Raw genomic sequence first — 16,985 nt, 5'->3', positions numbered from 1 at the left:
TATCCACATTCTCCGTGCCTATCTCTCACAAATTAGTAAATAAGTTGAATTTTTTGCTGCCCTAATCAAGCCCGTCTTGTCTACTAGCGTAATGTCTACAAGCGTTTCTACTAGCGTTTATTCTTCTTTTTGGCAGTCCTCATATACAGACGGGTTGCCGTTTGCGTTCCTACTCCTAACAGTAAGATTTCCGCCAGACAAAAATGATCGGTGTCTCATTCTAGTACATATTTTATTCGAATTGAAATTTCCTTCTTTTCTGATCGCCGATGAGAATTTTGGACGATGATTCAATCGCGCATTCCTGAAAATTCAACATTTGTTCTTCTGGGAGCTATAATTTTCATAAAAATTACCTGGAGCTGGATGATTGTTGTTAAAAATGACGACACATTGCCAGTTGTTCGTTGGATTGTGTTCCGGATAGAATTGATCCACATACGCAAAACGGTGGTGAGTTGGATCCGAGGAAGAAGCTGAAATTTGTTTTTTTACAGGATTAAACGGAAAAATGTTGCGAGTTCAGCGTGGAAATGGTAGGAAGACTGGAATGAAAAATCTATAGTTTGCGCGTAGTATCGTGCGCACTGAGGTACGCAGTCAGCGTGTCTCTGCGGATTTTCTTTATTTTGCAAGCCAGAATAAGCAGTCAACCCGATGAAACTGTTTTTTTTAAACCGTTTGATGCATCTAACGGAGAAGTTTTGTATTTAACATGTTGAGATTTTAAGAAAAATCTGGAAGACTCGAAATTTTCTAACGCCGTCGTTGAAGTCTCTCTGGTGGTGACGAAAAAACAACAAAAACGATCATGACCGTTGAAAAACTGCTAAAATACGTTTTAGAGATAAGCATACAAAGGAATTAAACTTGGGAACGCTGCTGAAGTCGTTGCTTGGAGCAATAAAATTAGTTAGAAACAATTTATAATTGAAATAATGAGAAAAAACGTAATTGTGATTCCCTCAAATGCGCTCAAATTGGAACTGGTTCACCGCAAAATCTTCTTTGATTTCCCATTTTCTGCAGCCCAACTCAGTAATTTTGATCATTCCCCTTGGCGCTTCATTCACTGGAACTGGACAACATCCGAAACCCGGAGTAAAGGCAGAATCTGGAGAATTTCACTGTTTTGGAGCGATTTCACAGATAACTCACATTGCAGACGCTGTTCGTTGCACGATCCGAGGAGAAGCGGCACACTGAAATTGGAGAAGCGGCACACTGAAATTTGAAACGACGAACAGCAAAAAAAATGAAACTAACAAGGTCCTTGGTGCTAAGTGAGATTGTGGAGATTCAGTGTATCGGTTTCTTGACAACAACCTTTCGGAAATGGTGAAAATAATGGAAAAATCGATAAAAGTTTGTTTTTTCTCGAAAAGTTCTATTCCTTCGAATTGTCTCTGCGTCTGATTGATTTCGAGATTCTTCCAGCATCCATGTAGCGAGTGTGATCATCGCAACTATCAGCCAAACGTTTTTTCTTGATTTCCTGTGTCGGCTTGCTAACACAAATCCACTATGACTTGAAATTTGATCAGCATAATCGTTAACGCATCTTTTCCCTTCGCTCGTCTTGTCTTTTAATAAATTTCAAGATCTTTCCAGCTATATTCCAGAACGACTAGAAGTTGACCATCATTATGCCAAGTTGGCTTCAGATGGTCTTCAAACTTGTAATTGCATGGATTTCAATTTCCCGGTGAACAACGATGTTGAAGGGATGCTGACCCAATACTCACTACTTCTCTGAAATATATAATAAATGTAGCCGCGCTGAATTAAAAACTTACATACTCAATCAACGGTAATGACTGTGGTTGTTCGATTTCGCAGTCCCGTTCAGTAGATTACTTCCCGGTGATGTTTTGAAACATTAATGCATCTCTTCACTTCAATCGTCTTCTGCTAAATTTCAAGATCTTTCCAGATTTCATTAAACGATTGGGATCATCGCGACTAACAGCCGGACTTTTTTTTATTCTCTTTGTCAGCTTGTAAGCAGATATCCAGTACGAGTAGATGCATGATCAACGTAGTCTCAATGATTGTAGTTTACAGGTTGTCTTCGAATTTAAAACTGCATCGAAATTCCTAGATTTACGGCGATGTTGAATGGTCTCTGGCCCAGTACTCATGTTTTCTTTGAAGATTATTGAAAAATACTGGCAGCTTAAATCAAAAACTTACATACAAAAACCAATTGTTCTGACTGTGGTTGTTCGAATTTACAGTACCACTCAACAAACTTTTCTTGCTATCTTCTCGGATAAATATCCAGAGTACAGGCACAGGAAAACGATGAAGAGTCAACGTCCATTGAGTCAGCGTCCAGGATGAAGTGTGATATTTTTTCAACGTTTCAGTCAAAAGAGGAATGTCTTCTGTCGTGTCGTCATAATGTTTCGGATAGTATTCATCGCATTTCTTCTTATCCCTGTTCGGCTTGCTAACAAAAATCCGCTATAACTTTAAATTTGATCAGCATAATCGTGACGAGAGGCACCTCGTTACATCGATTGTCTTGTCTTCTAATTGATTTCGAGATCTACCCAGCTATTATTAGCTACAGTTTATTGCAGTTCTCGTTTGCTTGCAAACACATGTTCAGAACGACTAGAAGTTTGATCATCATTATGCCAAGTTGCCTTCAGATGGCCTTCAAAATTGAAACTGCATGGATTTCAACTTTCCGGTGAACAACGATGTTGAAGGGACGCTGACCCAGTACTCACTTCTTCTCTGAAAATAATAATAAATGTAGCAGCCTTGAATCAAAAACTTACATAATCAATCAGCTGTAGTGACTGTGGTTGTTCGAATTCGCAGTCCCGTTCAGCAGGTTACTTCCCGGAAGATGTTTCGAAACATTAATGCATCTCTTTATTTCAATCGCCTTCTGATTAATTTTACGATTTTTCCAGCTTCCATGAAGCGATGGGGGTCATTGCAGCGTTATTCTTTCTCAGCTTTTTGGCTCGTCTAATCAAGGTCCAGTTCGTCTCATCAAACATTATCATCCTGAGCTTACGAGGTATCTAGTTTCAATAACATCGACAGTATCCTTCTGAGCCTCACAAAACAATCTCGCAGAAAATATGTTATTCGTTACTCGGGAAGCAATACACTGGGAAGCAATACACATGACTTCGGGCTTCCTCAAATTTTCCTTTTTTTGCAACCAGATCCTTTTTTTGCCTGATCATGTCGTCGCTTCCATTTAGAACTCTGAAATATGAAATTTTTGATTTTTCGCGGTTTAGGCTAGCAGTTCGATCTAGTTACACAGTTTTAATACCTGATCTACGTTTAATCCATTCAAAAAATCATTCATCTGATTTAAGTCACGAATATAAATTCATTTCTTGAATTTTTTCGAGTATATTTCAACATAAGCTGCGTAAATCGACACATGGCCACGGAAAGAGGAAAAACTAGTCCTCGCCCTTGCATTCACACACAGAGAACTATTGTGGCGTTGAAAAAATGTTTCAGTGTTGGAGAAAATCTTATGGTTTTTTCTTTTGGCTTCAGGGCTTGGAACAACTATGAAAAAATACCAATCTCTTGATCACAACACGTCGATATCACCGAGAAATGTGCTCTGGTCGCTTTGAGGACGTATCTTCATATCAATCGGGTCGTCTCCTAATTAATTTCAAGATTCTGCTAGCATCCATAAAGGGATTGGGATCTTCGCAACTGGGCACATTTTTCTTAGGTTTTCTCGTCGGCTTACACATATTCAGTACGACCAGAATCAATAATACGGGTGCTTTTAGCCTTCGGATTGTCTTCATGTTTAAAATTCGAATGCGAATTCAAATCAGCGATGTTGAAGCGACGCTGGTCCATTACTCAATTATTTTCTGAAGAATAAAAAGGGATATCGTTGGGTTGAATCAAAACCTTACATACATTGATCGAGTTCGCAGTTTCTTCAACAAATTCTTGAGTAATCTTTTAGGATGAGGTTTCGAAATACCGTTATTGCTAGAAGATGAAGCTGGATGATTGAGTCGACGTTCACAATGGAGTATTCTATCGTTACAGCGATCCAATCGAGCAAGAAATGTTGCTTGTCGTGTCCTTCTGGCGTTTTATCGTATGTTTCCTTGCAATTCCTTATGCAGATATGAAGATGGGTAGAGTTTTCTTTGTAGAATTGCTCCTCAATGTCTCGTGGGTGAATTTTCCATCCGCAAAAATGTCCAAAGCAAGCGATGTTTTGTGTCAACATGGTGTTGTATGATATATTTCTTTGAGTTCGGAGGATCGTATGAACCATATCAATTCATGAGTGCTTCGTTCCGTTTTGTTTATTTCAGCTTGTGTCTTTTAAAGCCTGAGACTTCCAGATAGACATTGTTGGCCGCGATGACGTTTTTGGAAAAATTGGAAAATAATGCATCGTGTCGTTTCTGAAAAAGTTTAGTCAAATTAGTCTTTTGACCAAATGCTCACCGGAATTTGATCAGCTTATAATGCTTGCAGACTTCGAACTTTTTTCAAAATATTTTACACAAAATTTTGAATTTCGGGCACACAGCGATGTTGGAAGGACGCTTGCCAACTAAACAATTTTTCTCTGAAAGTTATTGTTACTACCGCTTGCTTGAATCAAAAACATTCCATGACAACTCATGAATGGTGGCTTCTGTATTGCTTATCATCAATCCTAATGATAATGTGATCGCGTCATTTCAAATCTCGACAAACTTCTCATAAGGACTCGATTGCGTCGGAAGCAATTTTCTGAAAAATAAAACATTTGCTTTGTTTGGGTGATTATAGAAGTTGTAGAGAAACTAACAGATATACCGCATCGCAATGATGCTATTGTATTCTGGAACATATTTTCTAGACTTTAACAGTGTTCTGATCTGCTTTTGCCGCGAATTTATGTCACAAATAAAGTGTTCTCAGTAAAGATGATGTCACTTACGTAGCTCAGCACTGCTTTAATTATGGTCTCCATCAGGCCTGTGCGGCAACAAATTGCCGATTGCCGAAATTGCCGAATTTTTGTTGCCGATTTGCCGTTGCCGTAATAGGCAACGAAGAAAAAGTTGCCGAATTGCCGTTGCCGATTTCGGCAAAAAAATTTCGGCAATTTCGGCAACTGAAATTTTTTGAATTTAGAGATTTTCACAACTTTTTTAGTCAAAAAAATGATTTCGAAGTTCGAAAAATCAAATTTTGAACACCATCATCCCTCAGAGTGAATTTTAGAGGAAATGTGTCCCAATAATCATCAAAAATACTTGCATCAGATTTAAAAATGGGCTTCAAATTTGTGAGCATAGGAGAAAAATAGATATCACAAGTCCCAACTCATCAAAAAAAATTATCCGATTTGTCTCAAATCTCTAGGGAACGTGCGTCGTGAGTTGCCTAACAAGTTGAGCGCACTATTTTCAAAACTAACAATCGGAACAAATATTTTCAACCATTGGAATACCCTCTATTGCTAAAGAGAAATAGTTTGCATAAAAAATGTGGTCTTGAGTTGCCAATTTTTGTAATTACTTCTTTAAGGAATTTATGAAATACATTTTTTGTAGTTTTGAGCCTGATAGAAGCATTTTCAGGTGAGTTACGTATCGATTTTACTAAAAAAAAGACGCAAAACTTTTGTTGCCGAAATTGCCGAAATTTTTTTTCGGCAAATTGCCGAGTTGCCGAATTGCCGAAAAAAATTGTTGCCGCACAGGCCTGGTCCCCATGCTTCTTGGAATAATGAATCAGCATATATATTTTGCGGTATGATGCGCTCAAAACAATCGATACGCAGAAGACACACGTGAACCCGATATCCAGGCAGCACACAGAAATAGGGCAAGAAAATGAGGTGAGAAAGAGAGGATGGTCCGTTTGACCTTTTGTTCTTGTGCATAGAGAGCGTGATGCGAGTAGGCAGCGATCAATAGATGCGTTGAAACGATTGTGCTGTAGGCCTGGTAAAAAGCAGAACACAGAAGATACTGTTAGACACGTTCATCTTCTTATGCCTACAGTAGTGACTCGGAAGTTTGGACCATTTCAGATAATAGTCATCGGATTTTGTCTGATTCGTATCACGCTAACAGTGAGAGAAAATTTTGATTTTAGAATAAATTTTATTGAAGGTGTTTTCGGACAAAATTGCAATAAAAAATAAGTCGAGAAGTGGGAAAAAAGTGAACAAGATATTAGGTTGGCAGGAAAGTAACTGTCCCTTCTTTTATTTGTGAATAATACAAAAGCAGGATTAATCCAAGATTAGCAGTATGCACCGTCGTGGTCCATGACATGTTGGCAATGTTCAGATAACTTGTGGATACAATACCTTCAAAAGCCAGCTAGCCGCGAATCAAAGTATTCATTTTCCCTGTTTTTCACATAAATGGTGCAAATTTTCGTATTTTCTAGATGAGGCTGTATCTCTCCGAATATCCAATAATCTGATAGAGCTCAATCGAGACTATAAGTAGGTGAGGGAGAATGGTCCCGCTGAAGCTGCTCAGGTCTGACTTGACTGCAGGTAAAAAATGAAAAAACCTCATGTTCACGGAAAGTCATGCCGTACCTTAGCCGCTTTGGCTGAACGGGTTTCCTTTACCCCCGTTAATGACCTGATTCAGCTCTATCAGATCATTGGTTATTCAAAAGTATACGACATCATCTGGAGCTTAAGGACTTTAACACACTTGATGCCTGAAAAAATGGACTGGAGGGATACTTTGACTTGCCACTAGCTGGAGGGATGGTACCCACAAGTTACCTGAACATTGCCAACATGTTGTGGATCACGACGGTGCATATTGCTAATTCAGGATTACTCTTGTGTTTGTGTTATTTACTAATAAATAAATGGACAGTTACTTTCCTGACAACCTAATAATTTTGGAAAAATTCAGTTTTTGAATTAACAACTGCTCCTTCCTCAATCATCAGACGCTGATGAATCAGAATACGGGTGATGAATTCGTCTCCGGAACTCCTTATCAGTTTCCCATGGCCGTCGATCTTTAGAATCCCATGCTTCTTCTTTTTCTTTTTCTACAGCTTCAGCTTTCTTTGCACCCTCCTCGGCGATTCTGATTTTCTCCATTTCAGGCTCCAGAAGTGTAAGATCTCCAGAGTTTCCTGCTCTTTCATATTTGAACTCCTCCAATCTTCCCTTCTCCTTCAGCTCCTTGTATGTCAGGTAGATTTTTTTTTGTTCTTCGAAACTGAAAAAAAAGAATTGAAATTGTCTTTTCCAATTTTTTAAATGGTTCTTCAAAAATTTAAACTCACTTTCTCATGTAACAATCCGAATAAAACATTTGTCCCCAGAGCCAGGAATCAAAATCCTGCTCATCTTTTTCGGCTTTCGAAATCTCCGTGTGCCTGGAAAACAATATTTTTGAAATTCCGAATTTTTATTTCAAAAAAACTCACTTCTTTAATTTTTTGGATTTTTCACAATTCTTGGACATAGCTGACTTTTTTGAAGGTTCTAAAAAAATAGAAAAAGTTTAGAAAGTAAAAAGAAGAAAACGAAAACTAAAAAATAAACAGAATTCGAATCAAAATGATGTTTAATATTCAAAAACAATATTCTCTCTCTTTTTCTCATGAAGGTCAGTTTGGTGTCGTTTGTGGCGCATTGTACGCAATGTGTGTGTCGGTGTTCCCACCCATGGTTGATTTTTTGAATTGTTAGTTTGTTTTTCTCGTCAATTTATCGACACAGTTAATTGAAACTAAAAAGGCAGAAAAAACAAAAATTATTAGAGCATTTTGGCGTCAAGGCGTTGGTAGAAGGATTCTATGTCGAGTGGTTCGTAAGAGTCGGTGGTGTTGGTCTTCTGCTGCTTGGCAGGCGACCGTTGAATTCTGAGGCATCGGGAGTCTCCGTTGTCATCTCGTACTTCCTCTTCTCTACTTTCATTCAAGTATTCTATGGGGTTACCGTTATCATCTGATTCGTCTGCTCATCGATAACATTTTCTCTCTTCTTTCAAATTTTGGAGCACTTTTTTCTGATACCGGCAGACCTTCTTGACGACAGAATCGTGGAGTACTCCTTTTCGAAAATTCTTGTCATCTCTAAACTTTCGGTTTCTTTTTCTTCGTCTTGCCATTCTGACGAGTTCCGATAGACGAAGGCGGGATGTCGGGTGAATGCTCTCATCTTCAGAGAAGTCAGAAAACCAGGAGGAGATTTCCAGCACATACTTTGAATGCATAGTCTTCTTAAAGACATCGGAGGATTTAGAAGAAATGGTTTGTGGGGATGGAGACATAGTAGCAATAGGCTAAATAGAGCAATCAATCAATAGACGGAATCGGTGACTAATAGGATGTTATATACAGATTTTAGGGGTCCAGGTGCTCCAGGGGAAGACGTTATGTCATTGTCTCTCACACTCACTAATGTGCGTCTCTCACACTCTCTAATTTAAGGACCTCCTTTACCTCTTTTTCACAAAATCACGGATAATGATGTGAAAGAACTAATCTACTATTTTCCCATTCCCACAAAGTCTGATTCTTCCACTCCCTTTATAAAGGTTTGCTCATTAAGTTTCAAACGATTTTCAGCAGTTTTCCTTTATCGGCTCGTTTTTTACATTCATTCTTCAGTCAGCAAACAAACATCGAAACAAAGTTTTTGATATTTTGCTGCTGTTGACATGTTAATAACATGCATTTTTCAGTGTTTTCTCACATTTTCCTCCCTTTTTTCTCACCGTATTTAGCTCAAATTGAACCCCACTCTATACATGCTCTTTGAGCTCAATTATCTTGGTTCCTTTAAGAGATATAAAAAATATTTCAACTGATAAAATATGCGTCTTCTATTACAGCAAATACGGTATTTTAAGTCAGTTTTCAAAAAATTCCCATGATGTTTTCTGGTTTTATTCTTAGCTGTTTTTGTTTATTTTCAGCATTTTTCATCTATTTGGAAAAAAAATACCATTGTAGATCAAAAACTAAGATCGAACATTTTTTGATTTATTGTTATGGGTGCGAAAAATGATGTTTGTATTCCTTGTTTTTGTCATTTTCTACTAGTGGTTTTGTCGCTTTTTTGCATTTTTTTTTCTGAAATCGATCTAAAAAATTCAAAAAATCGTATCGATTTCCAGAATGAGCTCTTGGGATCCTCCCCTCGACATTCAAGCCATCAACACCACCGGTTTCCTGTGCTCGCTGGATGATCAAATCGTCAAGGTGAGTTTTTTCTGTGTGTTCGGATTTCCTTTGTTTCTATTTTCAGTTCTACACTCTGGAATACGGACTTCTGGAACTCCCGATCTCCGATAACGGAGAGAAATTGGTCCTCGGAAAGTGGTATTCAATTTTTGAAGGGGTAAACTTTTCCTCTACTTTTTTAATCCACTAATTTTGATTTTTTAGGATTACGAGACACATTTCGATTTCGAAATGACGGATTGTAAAGTTTGGGCGAACACGGTTGGACAAGTTTTTGCACAAGTCATGGCAATCGGACCCAATGAATTTGCGCTGCCACGTGAGATTCGAAACAAGTACCGAATGGCAGTTTGGTCGCCGTTCTTGAAGTTTTTGGATGATAAGGAGGACCTTTTTAATAGCACATTCAGAGGTGGTGATGTTGGAGAGGTAAGAAATTAGGCCTTTAAAATTTGGAATATTTTCCAGCAGAAACCATTCAGTTAGCATCCCTAAAAGCCAAGATATGGCTATCTAAAGTTTTGAAAGCTAGACAGGCAGACAACAAGACACTCTAACTGTGTGGGTCTCTTCAAAACTTCAATTGACCGTTTCTCGGGTACTGAATAAACTAGAAACTTGGTTTTAGAGCAAATTGGAAGATTTGACTTCTACCGTAAAAACGCTATTAGATAGCCATGGCACTATTTTGTTCGGAGGTGGTCAGGGGTGGTACTGTATTAGGGGGTGGCATTCAATTAGAGGCTGGCACTTTATTGTTTGGAGCCAGTTTCTACTAAAACTAGTCACAAAAGGACTCAATTTTCAACTTCGTAAAATGAGATTTTCTTGATTTTTCTACTTCTTTTTTTGAGACTTTCGGAGTTTGATATCCTGAAACATTTTAGACATATACAGCACCTTTTTTAAGCTTGAAAAAAGCTAGAAAACCAGAAAATGATTTTTTGTGTTATTCATCAACTTGTACCACAGTGTCATCAACTCCGCAGTGGCCTTATATCAGGGGCTGTTACTCTATTGTTCGGAGGTGCTTTAGGATGGCACTATATCAGCGGCTGGCATTCTATTAGGGGTGCCTATCTAATAGAGTTTTTACGGTATCTCTAGATAAAAAAGAAAAATGTCATATAATTTTGAAGAAATTTTTTTAAATATTCTCTGTACTTTCAGCTCAATTATCTCGGTTCCTCTAAGAGATATCAAAAATGTATTAACTGATGAATGATTTATAATATTGTCATTAGTATTTTATCAGTTCACAAATTTTCAGTATCTCTTTAAAGAACCAAGAAAATTGAGGCCAAATTGCTCATATAGGGTCTCTCATAAAAGCACCCCCAATACTTAAGCTTTGAGCTCAATTATCTCGGTTCTTATAAGAGATATCAAAAAATTTTCAGATGATAAATTGTTCACCATAATGTCAGAAATATATTATTATTTTTTGACAAATTTTTGATACCTCCTATCGGAACCGAGATAATTGATCTGAAAGTTCAGGTGTAGGATGAACTACAGTAAGTTTCAACTTTGAGCGCAATTATGTCAGTTCTTTTGAGAGATATCAAAAAAGTTTCAACTGATAAAGTACTCATCATAATGTCCGAAATATTTTGTCAGTTGGACATTCTGTGAAATCTCTTAGATTAACTGATGTGAACCGGGTGAACTCTAAAGGGGTCTAAACTGGATGAAGGATACTTTCAAGAACACCAGGACAAACAGAAATATAGAAAATGATTTAAAAAATAGGATATTCCGAAAACCCGGACCATCAAAAATTTAATTTTAGGTAGTGGTCAAATTTGCCCCATCCAAGGACCATCCAACCAATGAGCGCATTTTCGAAGAGTCCGAATTGTTGAAAGGGAGACACCACCACAAAATGTGGCCTATGCTCGATTGCCAGTAAGTCGGCTACTGTATTTCAAGTATAATTTTTTTTTTCCAGCCGTGGACTATGGAATTCCTTGTGACCCGAATGGAACCAGTTCATGTTTTGCATCCAGCCCTGCCGGTGGGTTTCAGGAATTTATTTGGAAATTTGGTTTCAAAATATCGAAATTCCAGATTGTCAATCGGTATGGACTAACTGTCAAAAATGATGTGACAGTTGGAATTTGCATAAAAGTGGACGTCAATAATCCAGCATACTGTGCTGCGGTAAAAGGATCACTGGAGAAGTGCGGTCTGCTATTCTCTCCGAAATTTGGGCTCACCAAGTGGCTGATCAGAGAGATGGAGGTATCAAAACATGTACATAAGGATAAACATGTGACAGGAGCACTTAGAAGCACTGATGAACCGAGTTTTAAGGTGAGGGAATTTGAAATTCTTGGGATTCCTAGATTCCTATTTCTGGACTCCAAGTACTGGATTGTTGGATCCTTTCAATTTTTCCAGCTCGGCAAATGGTACAAATACCAACTTCGTGACAATAGACACGCAAAGTCTCGTGCTCAAAAATTCAGATCAAAAACTGTGGAAGACTTGGGACCAACGGATACTGTATTTTATAATACTACGGCGGTTCAAGTAAAAGAAGTGGAACCACAAAAGCATACATGTCTTATTAATGGAAACGTTGAGGTAGGGATTCTAAATTTTTCAAGTCTGGTGCTCGGCCGTCAAGTTTCCCGTTACTTTAAAAGTTATGGATGGTGTGAAACAGGCCCAGATTGAAAACTTTGCATTCACAGAATTTCTTGCGAATTCCAAGTTTTTTAGATATTTACCGATTACTGAAAGACACCCATTTTGCGCGTTTCTGTACTGCAGACCTGAGAAAAACTCTTCTGAATTTATAACTCAACATTCTGAAATTCAAGGCTCCGAATCTGAATTTCCACCATCCCAAAGTCTGATGTAATCTCCAGACAAACTCCAGAAATTCCCAAAATTCTGATTTTTTCCAGATGGACGCTTCATTTGCCTTCAACCACAAAATGCTAGAAGACCCGGAAAACCAAGAGCAGCCATGGGAGATTCGGAGCCAGCAACTGTCAAAGAGTGCTCATTTTGTAGATGTGGATATTGGAANAGNCNAGATTCATCCAAATGATTCTCAGNTCATTCTTCAGGTGAGATTAGGAAATTCAGAAGTTTTGAGTTTTTTCCCTAGATTCCTTGATTCTCTGCTTCTTAGATTCCTAGATTTCTAGATTTCTAGATTCCTAAATTGGTGTTCTTGGATAAAATCCCAAATTTTCAAAGCTTGAATTTGAATTTTCAGAAAATCGAAGCTCATCGAAAAATGCTGGAGGAGAAGTATCCAAACGACTACACTCACCTCAAAAACAAAACGTTGATTGTCAGAGCTACTGTGAAAGTCCATGATAGATTTATGGAAAATTCTGAAGACTATCCGAATCATGGAATATTTATTGTTCGAAAAATCACGTCGATTTTTTATTTGAACAGAGGAAAGATGATTTACGATTCGGAGAAGGAGAAGGAAACTCCGAATTTGCACTTTGAAAAGCTAACTTTATGATTTTTGTGTATATTTTTTTACTGGTTATGATCTGTAAAAGTTTTATCTGATTTGTGTTTTTAAACACAGTCGAAAAGGAATGTTCAAATTTTTGGCGACTGAAAATTTGAAGTTTTGCTGAAAAAATATAGCTTAATGTTTTCTAGGAATCTAGGAATCTAGGGACCTAGAAATCTAGGAATCTAAAAATCTAGGAATCTAAAATTCTAAGAAGCTAGTAATCTGGGAATCTAGGAATCTAGGAGAAAAAAAACTTCTGAAATTCCTAATCTCACCTGAAGAATGAACTCCAATTCATTTGGATGAATTTCGACTCTTCCAATATCATCCAAAAATCCCAATCTAGGAATCTAGAAATCTAAGAATCTAGGAATCTAGAAATCTAGAAATCTAGAAGTCTAAAAATCTAGAAATCTAGAAATGTAGAAATCTAGAAATCTAGAAATCTAGAAATCTGAGAATCTAAAAGTCTAGGAATCTAGGAGTCTAGAAATTTAGGTTTCAAGGAATCTAGGTATGTAGGTATCTAGGTGCCTAGAAATCTAGAAGTCCCAAGATCCTGAATTCGAGTATCTATAACATCATTATTTCAACATTTTCGAAACTGCGTTTTCATACGCGTTACTCATGCAAGACTCAAAATTTTTGGAAAATTACGGAAAGCAAATGTATTGCCGACAGACAATGTTATTGACGGTCTACATGTTGATGAATGTTCAATTAAAATCCCTTCAGTATGTCATTTCCTGAATTTTTTAATTGTTGGAATGCTCAAAATGTTTATTGATAAAAAACCAATTATCAAGCTGCAGGTTTTCCTTCCTCGATGTAATACATCCGACGGCCTCTGCACTGACGAACCTTTTTTCTTTTAAGTCAAAGACAGCTTTGGCCTTCATCAGAATCTTCATTAGAATCACCCTCGGTTACCTCGACGATTGAGTCGGTTGTAGTGTTGTTTATCTGGATCGTAGTTATGTTCCAGTATAGATTGAACTCGTGTTCGATTTCTTCGGCAATATCAATAATGTCTTCTGGAATTATTGAAATTTCAGAGCATTATGATGAGATTTTCTATTGTTATAGTTTTCCTCAAAGTTCAAATTTTGGAACAGTGAAACTCTCGAAACTTCAAAATTTTTAAATTAGTTTTAAAATACCGTAAAATACTCTAATTATCATAAATAATTATCATGGAGGTTCCAATTTTCGAAATATTTAATCATGCTGGATCATAGCGACGCCACGAATACTATCTCAAAACACTTATCAAAAACTCAACAAAAATATCTTCTCAATTTCTCTCTAATAGAGTAATCAGATGTTGGAACTCTTTACCCGCCAATGTGTTTCCGGTGAAGCCCTCGTCAGCGGCTTTCAAAAATCGACTATTATCCTGTGATCTAAAACATTAACATTTTCTTGTCTTGAATTCAACTAATTACTAACTCGGTTTTTCCTCCATTTCCCATTTAATAAAAATGTATGTCCCTGTTATATCTCCTAGTTTCATAGACATTTCACGTGTTAGTGGTTTTCTCCCCTTCGTTGAAATAAATAAATAAATAAAATAAATGAATAAAATGAATAATTTAATACCATGGCGTTCTAATTTTCAATGCTTAGCTGGGAGAACGTTCTATTAAAGGGTGACGTTCAATTAGGAGGGCTATATATTAGAGTGTTTACGGTAAATTTTGATTTTATAGTTTTAAAACTTCAAAATTCGAAAACTTCGACTAGCCCAACTTGTTTTAATTCAGTTTTTGTAGTAGTTTTGATCATTTTTTGTTAAATACGTCAGTTTACTCTATGTTTTTTTTTACTCTATGTTATCCTCTTCAATAACTCACCCTTATTGAATGTCTCCTGGCATCCTTTGTAAGTGAATCCTTTTTTCAAGATGGCTGATAACCTATCAGTAATGTTACTTTCTAAGCTCCAAATAAGACGACTATCACAATCATCTGGAATAACAAAAATACATTCGCGATGGCGATGGCGGCGTGGAAGCTAGAAATCATCATACACCTTGCCATAGGATGGATCGGATTCAGAAGGGTTTCGATCAAAAGTAGGGTTCGCATTCGAAATACCGGAAATTATCAATAGAAGGCACAAGAAATTTAGCAGGAGCAAAAATTTCAGTGACATTCTGAAGGAATGATACATTGGGAGAGGTCTCGGTGTTCTTTTATAGGAAGTCCCCAAAATGGTCTATTTCGGTAGTAGGGATCTCGTGTTTCAGAGACCATGTTCAAAAAAAAAATTCTTTTTCGCTTACAAGGGAAGTCGTTTCTGAAAAACTTTCAGAATTTTGATGAATTTGAATTCCGACTTCACCTCCTTATTTGACCACTGTCAAGATCTGTATATGCACTTTTTCCGAAAATGCTGAAAATTTTCGTCTGAAAGTTTCCGAATCTTTAACCATAGGAAACCTCACTTCCCTCTGTTATTTCGCCTCTTCCGGCGAACACCACACACTTGTGCGCCATCGCGCCCTGTTGTTTTCAGCGGCGAGGTGGCCGACTGGTAGTGGCGCGTGTTGGTAAGCTGAAGGTCTGGGGTTCGACTCCTTCATTTTGAGAATATTTTTTGTTTTTTTTTATAAAACTTCTATACATTTATTTTGGGCTCCAAATTGGTTTATGACACGAGTTTTTGAGTTTTTGCCGATTTTAGAACTTTGAGGAGCAGAAATCATCAAGTTTTTTAAAGTTAATTTTTTTTAGATAATTTCGAAGTTTTGATGGTCAAATTTTTTGCTCGAAAATTTTCATTTGTGTATGGGATCAATTTCTGTGAGCTCTAGTTAATTTTTCATGGTTCTCCTAACTTTTTTCGACTCGCAATATATCGAAAACCAATGATTGGAACGGTTCAAAATCGAAAGATGACAGTAAATTTTGAGTGATCTTGTATTGTTCTGGGTCGAAAAACTAGAGCTCACAGGAAATCGTCCCATACAAATGAAAATTTTCGAGCGAAAAAAACTTCTTCGGAATTATCGCATAGGATTGACCACCAAAACTTCGTTAACTAAAAAATTATCAAGTGTGTGGTGTTCCCCGGAGGTCCCCTAGGAGGCGAAATAACGGAGGAAAGTGAGGTTTCCTATGGTTAAAGATTCGGGAACTTTCAGACAAAAATTTTCAGCATTAAAAAAAAGGCAAATAAAGTTTTTGGCAGGAGGTTTACAAGGGCGTAAACTAACCCCTATCAAAAATAACAAATTTCTGAAATCTTTTCTAAAACGACATCCCCTGTTAGATAATCAACTGGAAAAGCGTGAAAATTAGAAGAACGTCGTTTATTTAAAGAAGCTAATTTCGTTCCATGTTTAAAGATGCTAATTTCGTTCCAAGATGCTAATTTCGTTCCATGTTTACACTGAATTTTTGAATTTTCTTGTTCTAAAAAAGATCAAATTTCATCCAAGTGATAATTTGCATGATTTGAATGTTTATGTCCGGGATAATAGTTTTCATCAAAAAAAATTTTTATTCATTCAGAACTGAATTCCCAGACAGTGGTTCTACAAACAATAATCTGCTAGATTGTGCGTCCCGAGCTTCTCAAAATGAATAATTCGGAAGGTTTTATTTATTCACAGAATTTCATTGTTTCCTTTTGTTGCTGTCTGTGCAACAGTTTCATTCATTAAAAATAAAGACACCATAAAAATACGTGCTCGTTTCCAATTTTTCTATTCAAACACAGTTAAATACCCTATAGAGAGCCATTTTCAACAAGATACAAAAAGAGAAAAAAGAATATCATAACTGAAATCTGAAAGCCATCTGGAACTCTTCGGATTCAGCGAAGGCGTTCAAGCCGTCGATAGACTCCATCAACTCACTTTCAGCTTCCGGGGTTCTTGGATTTTCGAAAATTGTAAGAATGTGGGCGACGAGATTTTCAAATCCTTGCAAGAACACGACCTTCCTATCAATGACTCCAACTTGAAACTGCATTCAGAAAAAGCAATTACATTCTCAGTTATGATAAAGACTCACGTGCATATTACGAATGCGGGCCGCAAGAAACTTCATGACTTCCAGTTGGCGCTGAAATTCGAAAAATGCTCTGCATTTTTTAAATTAAATGGGTAGAGACTCACAATATATTTCATGAGGAAGCCTTTATTGTCTGGATCCATTTTTTGAATTGAACGATAATAACTGGGCACTGAAATCTTATCCTTAAAAAACACTGTGTTAAAATTTGACATATAACCGGGAGCCTCAATACCTCGTAAACCCAGATTTTGATGAAAATTTTCAGGCTAGGTCAACAA

At 37.1% G+C, this 16,985-nt stretch overlaps 5 protein-coding genes across 5 annotated transcripts; 1 reads left to right on the top strand and 4 right to left on the bottom strand.

Moving 5' to 3' along the window:
• Nucleotides 1–290: 290 nt before the first annotated feature.
• Nucleotides 291–3,858, bottom strand: CBG27973 (the record flags this gene model as incomplete). Its single annotated transcript, XM_045240273.1, has 5 exons — nt 291–476; nt 1,159–1,224; nt 2,296–2,466; nt 2,739–2,745; nt 3,743–3,858. 5 exons carry the CDS (start codon nt 3,856–3,858, stop codon nt 291–293), a joined length of 546 nt encoding a protein of 181 aa, XP_045099705.1.
• Nucleotides 3,859–6,928: 3,070 nt separating this feature from the next.
• Nucleotides 6,929–7,466, bottom strand: CBG27972 (the record flags this gene model as incomplete). Its single annotated transcript, XM_045240272.1, has 3 exons — nt 6,929–7,217; nt 7,285–7,377; nt 7,429–7,466. 3 exons carry the CDS (start codon nt 7,464–7,466, stop codon nt 6,929–6,931), a joined length of 420 nt encoding a protein of 139 aa, XP_045099704.1.
• A 1,660-nt stretch (nt 7,467–9,126) lies between these two features.
• Nucleotides 9,127–12,685, top strand: CBG15486 (the record flags this gene model as incomplete). Its single annotated transcript, XM_002645355.1, has 8 exons — nt 9,127–9,210; nt 9,257–9,349; nt 9,397–9,621; nt 11,144–11,209; nt 11,263–11,508; nt 11,596–11,781; nt 12,108–12,272; nt 12,425–12,685. 8 exons carry the CDS (start codon nt 9,127–9,129, stop codon nt 12,683–12,685), a joined length of 1,326 nt encoding a protein of 441 aa, XP_002645401.1.
• An 876-nt stretch (nt 12,686–13,561) lies between these two features.
• On the bottom strand, nt 13,562–14,839 carry CBG27971 (the record flags this gene model as incomplete). Its single annotated transcript, XM_045240271.1, has 3 exons — nt 13,562–13,719; nt 14,539–14,652; nt 14,782–14,839. The coding sequence occupies 3 exons, from the start codon at nt 14,837–14,839 to the stop codon at nt 13,562–13,564; spliced, it is 330 nt and encodes a 109-aa protein (XP_045099703.1).
• Nucleotides 14,840–16,464: 1,625 nt separating this feature from the next.
• Nucleotides 16,465–16,740, bottom strand: CBG27970 (the record flags this gene model as incomplete). The annotated part of the gene is made up of 2 exons (XM_045240270.1): nt 16,465–16,656; nt 16,705–16,740. The coding sequence occupies 2 exons, from the start codon at nt 16,738–16,740 to the stop codon at nt 16,465–16,467; spliced, it is 228 nt and encodes a 75-aa protein (XP_045099702.1).
• Between the last annotated feature and the right edge of the window lie 245 nt (nt 16,741–16,985).

This window comes from Caenorhabditis briggsae (assembly GCF_000004555.2).
Source record: "Caenorhabditis briggsae complete genome, chrX, whole genome shotgun sequence".
NCBI classification, from domain to species: domain Eukaryota; kingdom Metazoa; phylum Nematoda; class Chromadorea; order Rhabditida; family Rhabditidae; genus Caenorhabditis; species Caenorhabditis briggsae.
The sequence above is the reverse complement of the archived record's forward strand: the minus strand, read 5'-3'. Positions and strand labels throughout refer to the sequence as shown.